The sequence below is a fragment of the Caenorhabditis briggsae genome (assembly GCF_000004555.2).
Source record: "Caenorhabditis briggsae complete genome, chrII, whole genome shotgun sequence".
NCBI lineage: Eukaryota > Metazoa > Nematoda > Chromadorea > Rhabditida > Rhabditidae > Caenorhabditis > Caenorhabditis briggsae.
This window is the reverse complement of record NC_013486.2, coordinates 3,329,537-3,336,411: the sequence shown is the minus strand read 5'-3', so window position 1 is coordinate 3,336,411 and position 6,875 is coordinate 3,329,537. Positions and strand designations below refer to the sequence as shown.

At 38.5% G+C, this 6,875-nt stretch overlaps 2 protein-coding genes across 2 annotated transcripts in view; one reads left to right on the top strand and one right to left on the bottom strand.

Moving 5' to 3' along the window:
- Positions 1-2,859, top strand: part of CBG00749 — a gene marked incomplete at both ends in the record, with an annotated part of 4,131 nt that extends 1,272 nt beyond the window's left edge. The window contains 3 exons of the mRNA XM_045241885.1: positions 701-941; positions 2,626-2,750; positions 2,851-2,859. Coding sequence (XP_045091582.1) covers positions 701-941; positions 2,626-2,750; positions 2,851-2,859 — 375 coding nt within the window. The remainder of the gene's footprint in view (positions 1-700; positions 942-2,625; positions 2,751-2,850) is intronic.
- A 112-nt stretch (positions 2,860-2,971) lies between these two features.
- Positions 2,972-6,875, bottom strand: part of Cbr-unc-105 — a gene marked incomplete at both ends in the record, with an annotated part of 5,592 nt that continues 1,688 nt past the window's right edge. The window contains 9 exons of the mRNA XM_045241884.1: positions 2,972-3,095; positions 3,341-3,430; positions 3,529-3,734; positions 4,104-4,296; positions 4,479-4,799; positions 4,846-5,168; positions 5,212-5,945; positions 6,132-6,380; positions 6,645-6,834. Coding sequence (XP_045091581.1) covers positions 2,972-3,095; positions 3,341-3,430; positions 3,529-3,734; positions 4,104-4,296; positions 4,479-4,799; positions 4,846-5,168; positions 5,212-5,945; positions 6,132-6,380; positions 6,645-6,834 — 2,430 coding nt within the window. The remainder of the gene's footprint in view (positions 3,096-3,340; positions 3,431-3,528; positions 3,735-4,103; positions 4,297-4,478; positions 4,800-4,845; positions 5,169-5,211; positions 5,946-6,131; positions 6,381-6,644; positions 6,835-6,875) is intronic.

The following is a 6,875-nucleotide window of genomic DNA, read 5'->3' as shown; positions in this document are numbered from 1 at the left end:
TGCATTCACAGTTATGTCGCGAAATGCTTTGAAATACATTTCGCGACGCTCATGCATTGAATTTCGAGGGCGCGGAAATGCATTTCAATACATATCTTCGCTACATGAATAACCCCATAATAATGCTGTAAATTTCAAAATTCTGAAAATCTAGAAGTTCTAAAAATTCTGATAATGCTGATAATCCTAATAATCCTGGAAATCCTAAAAATCGTAAATCGCTTCTGGAAACTTCTAGAAGATTCTGGAATCTTTATTTCTGAATCACCGCCAAACCCGAAAACTCCCCGCTTTTGACCGTTTTCTAGGTGTGACCTAGATTTCTCAGTTTTCGAAAAAAGTTTCAAAAAAAACCTTCTGGAATTTTTTTTCGCTTCTTAAAGCGGTTTTAGCCGAATTTTTTAAAGCTAATTTTTTGAAAAATCGCGAAATCAACCACAAAAATTTTGCTACCGTAAAACCTGTAATAAAAGGGCTCCTAACGTTTCAGCTTTAAGCCAATTTATCTCGATTCCTGTCACAGATATAAAAAAGTTGTCAATTGATAAAATATTCTTCATAATATCACCAACATCTTATCAGTCGACACACTTTAGATATCTCTTACAGTAACCGAAATAGTTGAGCTCAAACTTGACAGTGTGGGGGCCCTTCTATTATAGGTTTATATTAAGAACTTCAAAAATTCCCATATTTTCAGTCCGAAACGCTCTCGTCAGCATCAGCAGATCGAATCTGTCCAGCCAGCCAAAAACAGACGATTTTCCTTGGTCGAACCGAGTATCGAGTGTCCATGTTTGATGAGAAGAATCGAGGAAAAACGTGGAATGCGACGTTCAACGACTACTCGGCTCATCTACTTCCAGAAGTCAATTCGTGGCCATTCCAGCATTATACGTCGTCGTCGCATGGACAAATTCTCACTTTTGATAAGGAAACAGGTAGCTGGAAGTTGTGGAAAAAATCGGAACATTCTGAAAGTCGTGAAATGTTACAAATTTGAGAATCCAGTGTATCCCAAGAGTTCTCAGATTCCTAAAAATCCTAAAAATTCTGAAAATTAAAAAAATATATAAAAATCCAAACAATTCTGAAAGTCCGAAAACTCTAAAAATTCTGAAAATTAAAAAAATCTCAAAAATCTGAACGTCTTCAAATTCCTAAAAATTCTAAAAATCCTAATATTCTAAGAAACTTAAAATTTTGAAAAATTCGAAATTCTAAAAATTCTGAAAATCTAGAAGTTCAAAAAATCTGCAAGTTTTGAAAATCCAAAAATTCTAAAATTCTGAAAATCCAAAAATTCGAAAATCCATAAACACTGAAAATCTAAGAATCCTTAATAATTCTGAAAAATTCTGAAAGTCCTAAAATTCGAAAAATGCTAAAAATCTAAAAGTCCAAAGATTATTGAAATCCTAAAATTTCAAAAAATTAAAATTTCTGACAATCTAAAAATTCTAAAACTCCAAAATCTGAAATTTCTGAAAATCCTGAAAATCTAAAAATTCAAAAATTCTGAAAATCATGATACTCCTAAAAACCTAAGAATCCGAAATATCCTGAAAATCCAAAAATTCGAAAAATACCAAAATTCTAAAAATCCTAATACTCCTAAAAACCTTAGAATCCGAAATATCCTGAAAATTCTAAAATTCCGAAAATACTTAAATTCGAAAAATCTGAAAGTTCTGAAAATCCGAAAATCCTAGGAATCCTAAGCATTTTGAGAATCCAAAAGTCATTATAACTCTGAAAAGTGAAAAATTCTGATAATTCTACAATTCTGAAAATCCAAAAATTCGAAAAATTTATAAAATCTGAAAATCTAAGAATCCTTAACAATTCTAAAAGTTCTGAAAGTCCGAAAACTCTGTAAATCCAAAAATTCTGAAAAATCTGAAAATCCTGAAAATCCCAAAAATTAAAAAATCCAAAAATTCTAGAAATCCCAAAATTCTGAAAATTCTAAAAAATCTCTAATACTCCTAAAAACCTTAAAATCCGAAATATCCTGAAAATCCTAAAAATTCTGAAAATTCTAAAAATTTGAAAGTTCTGAAAATCCAAAAAACCTAAGAATCTTAAGCATTCTGAAAATCCCAATATCCTTATAATTATGATATTTTAAAAATTCTGAAAATTAGAAAAATCTGATAATCTAGAAAAATTCTGAAGTCCGAAAACTCTAAAAGTCCTAAATTTTTGAAAAATCGAAAATCCTGAAAATCTAAAAATCTTAAAATTCTAGAAATCTTAAAATTCTGAAAGTTCTAAAAATCCTAATACTCCTAATACTCCTAAAAACCTAAGAATCCGAAAAGTCTTGAAAATCTTGAAATTCTGAAATACCTAATATTCTTAAAGTCCGAAATCAGAAACCGAAATCCCTAAAATTCTTAAAAGCCTAAAACCCTTGAAATTCTAAATTTCAGAAAATTCGAAAAATCTGAAAGTTCTGAAAATTTAAACATTTTACCAATCCTAATCATTCTGAGAATCCCAAAATCCTTATAGTTTTGAAAATTGAAAAATTCTGTAAAATTTGGAAATCTGAAAATTCTAAAAATCTCAAAAACCATAAAAAACTGAAACTTCTGAAAGGCCTAAAGATTTGAATTCCAGGAGAAATCCAATGGGAAGCCGATCTGAAACAACCAATCGTCGCGTTGTACCTTCTCCGCAACGATGGTCTCCACAAGCTTCCATTCGAAGTGATGGGGAAAGAAACGATGGAAAACGTGCAACAGGTAATCATAAGGATGCAATATTTATTGCAAAAAACGTTTCACAAAAAAAAACAACCAGTATCAAGAGAATGAGACGAAAGACACAGACAGAAAAATGCAGAAATTTTGAGAAAATTGGGGGAGAAATTTGAAAAAACAATAAAACAAAAAATGAGATTCACCGTACATTTATTTAAAGTGGTAATAATAGCAAATTCGCTCCACCGAGAGCCAAAACTGACTTATGGTTCTTCAGTTCGTTGACCATCTGTTGGATCATTGTGCGCTTCCATAGCAAGATCCTCGTCTGGTGGTGGTGGTGGACCACCAGCGGTTGATTTTTTGGGCTTTTTGGAAGCAGTACTTCTGAAGGAATGCAGGCTAGGGGTTACTGTAGGAATTTGAAAAAAATGTAGAAGGAAAAAAATGTTAAAAGAAGAAGAAGCTAATAGGATAAGTTTCAAACGGCACCAGAAGGTTCTAATAGTAGATTTAAACTATTTACTACAGTGCAATAGATACTACAGTGCAATAGAGCGCACTTACTCTAAAATAGTCTAGGTGCGTACCACAACAAACCATTCGCTCTATACATTCTCTCTTTGTCTCACTTTTTGCGATGTTCATAGGGAGCTGTGTAGAATGGTTCTGGCTCGAGATGAACCTCATCTTCGACGTCTTCTTCTTCGCTGTTGGACACACTGGAAATTAAAAAAAAAATTGGGTTAATGTAGCTGGATCGAAGTTCTCGATAATTTGTTTTTTTTAATATGGGTTACTATAACTGGACCCAACCTACCTATAATCATAGTTTCGTCGAACCATATAACCGTGCACCGGACACAACGCCTTCATCACTTTTATGGTTCCATCAGAATGGTATTTGCAAAGACAGGGAAGGTCTTCACCGGGAGCCAGATATCGGCAGGAGCCGTTGGTTCGGGAAGATTCTGATGTTTCTTCATCGTCGCTTTGTTCCTGGAATGATGTAATGGTTCCTAGATTCTAGAGATCCCAGAGGTCCTAGAATCTGGACCTGGACCTGCACCTGGACCTGCACCTGGACCTGCACCTGGACCTGGACCTGGACCTGGACCTGGACCTGGACCTGGACCTGGACCTGGACCTGGACCTGGACCTGGACCTGGACCTGGACCTGGACCTGGACCTGGACCTGGACCTGGACCTGGACCTGGAACCGGACCTGAAACTGGAACCTAGATCCGATGGATCCTAGATCCTATGAATCCTAGATCCTATGAATCCTAGATCCTATGGATCCTAGATCCTAGATCCCAGATCCCAGATCCCAGATCCCAGATCCCAGATCCCAGATCCCAGATCCCAGATCCTAGACCCTGGATCCTTCCTCACCTGTATCGCTGGCGGTAGATCCTCAATAAATATGGACTGCTTGCTCTTCGACGAGTGATTGGAATGAAGTGATCGAATATCGATTACAGACAACTTGACGCTTTGTGTCGTACTGCTCTTGTGGAGCGTATTCAATGAGCCTCTGGAAGCTCTTTGAACAGGTATGGAATGATGAGATTGGGCCGATAGCGAGCTGCAATTTGTCATGGATGTCTCACAGGGCTTTCACGAGAGACCGAGATACGGTAACTCAGGATGGTGCTTGTGAGTGTGTATCCATGCGAAAACATGCAACTCTGTGGGGGTTGTTTTCATGCTCTATTTGCTAAGGGTGGATGCGAGGAACTAAGGATTGGGTCAAAATATGATACTTACGATTTTCGTTCTTCGGTCTTGTCCTTATAGTAGCCATTAGCGGCCATGCAAATTAGCGACACAATCTCCAACATGGACACTACTGAAGCGCCAATCCACAGTCCAGTAAGACCACCAAGATCGGCTAGCACTGATGTTAGCGTGTAGGCTGGCGTCTCTTTCATCGTTTCATAGTTCAACTCCTCATAGAAAATCTGGACCATCGCCGCATTCTTTCGATACTTTTCAAGACACATAAAGTCGCCTGGCAGGCATTCCATGACTTTGGCAGATCCAGAAGGCCATCGAGCCGAGGAATAGGTCACTTCGTAGTTGGTTTCTCTAGAAGGGTTTTTCGGGTATTCTAAATTTGAAAAAAAACACTCACTGGCAAGGCTGATGACAATAACAGTCCGGTATCACTGACTCTTTTCCTTTGGAATACAACTCTCCGAGATACAGCGTTGTGTTTCGGAGGCATTCTCTCTGCTCCATATTCACTGCTTGACATGGTTTCGTATCATTCCCAAACATCTCGGCGATCGGATACATTGGATCTGCACACCCACAAGTGTCAACGATCACCTTCTGAGCACAACTTCGGTGACACGCTTCTACGGAATAATGGAAGCCGTCATAAGCGTAAGTTGGACTATCCTCTCCACCATGACGGCAGTGACCATATGGGGGTTCGAGGCGGATGAATTGTTTCTAGAAGAAATTCATCAAAAAGGCATGCAATGAAAAAGCTCACCATTCGAACTCCAAACGAGGACATGAATCCTGTAGGTGCCGAATAACCAAAAGCATCGGGAAACGGGACGATGTGCTTGTCATGTACAGTAATCCTAAATCCAACTGCATCTGTTGTTGGCAAGTACTCACTGACATTGGCGTAGAGAAGAACACGAAGTCCATAGTTGGCTCCAGCTCTGTGTGAAGCCACTTCTGCTGTTCGGTTGTGATTAAAAGTGTAGCAATTTCCAAAGGTGTTGTCATAATGCAAAATGAAATCACGCTCCATTTGACAATCCTTCTGATTGAAAGAACACTTCAAGATCAGTTCATCCAACTCATACGACATTCCCTCTTTAGCTGATTGTGGCATCTCTCCAACAGCGAACATGAGGTTTTCCTGGGCCTGTGATGTGATTGCAATATCATCAGTGAGCTCTTCAAATCCCAAGGCCTGAGTCACTGCTGGCGCCTCGGTCGTTGTGGTTTCAGCTAGCTTTTCCTCTCGAAGACTCAATTGACTTGCCACCTTCTTGCCAATATCCAAGTTTCCCAATTCGTCGTTTGGATCGATTTCTATGATCACTCCATCGTCTCGCGTCGAAACACAATGATTGTATTCCTTATGACAGAGACATAGGTCCACTTGTTCCTTGATATTCTCATAGAGCTCATTGCCCTTATAGAAGCGCATTGGACAATGACCGGTGTTGTCGACACACTCGGAACATAGCTTCTCTTTCCAAGATGAATCTGGAAATTAGTTTTTTTTCAGATCCTGAAGGTAACCTGTTCCTAACTTTCGAACTCAATCATATCGATTGGTTATCATAATATCAATAACATTTTATCAGTTAACAGATTTCTGTTATCTTTCGAAAGAACCGAGATAATGGAGCTCGTGTTTGAGCGAACTTATGTTATAGAAAAGGAACTCACAAGGAAAACAGGGCCACAGTGTTTTTGATATCGTATCCAATTGGCACAAACATCGCGATGTATGAAGATTCATGAATCCCGCTGTGCTATTGGTGTCGATCTCGATTTTTCCTTTGAAAGCGGCAAAACAAGAACCCTTTCGGTCTCCAGTCAATGGCTCGATATCACAAAGGCACTGGGCGAAGGCTTGATGGTAACGACGGTCTCGTAATCGTGGTTTTCCTTTGGCTTTTCGTTTGGCACGACGGACTGAAAATGAGGCATTGTCATACTGTATTAGCTCTATCAGAGGCGCATCCAAACTGTCAACTTTGAGCTCGATTATCTCGGTTCCTAAGAGATACATCAAAAATTAGTCAACTGATAAAATATTAATGATATTATGATAAATAATTTATCAGTTGACAGATTTTTGATATCTCTTATAGGAGCCGAGATAAATGAGCCCAAAATCTACGGTTCAGATGGGCTTCTAAGGAATACGGTAGCTCCATTTTAAAACTGCTCTCTTACCTTTGGCATGTAGAGCACCGGAAGCAGACAACGCGGCGGCGATTCCTTCTGACTTATCACCAGAACCAATCCGCCTACTGTACGCCTCCATCATCGCCTTGGTGTTGGGATTCGACTGAATCGCACTTTTCTTATACGGATTCAAATTGCATATTGTAATTGACGGAAATGGAGCGTTTTCAAATTTGAGCTGAAATTTCGAGAATTGATACTTTAAACTTGAAATTTGGA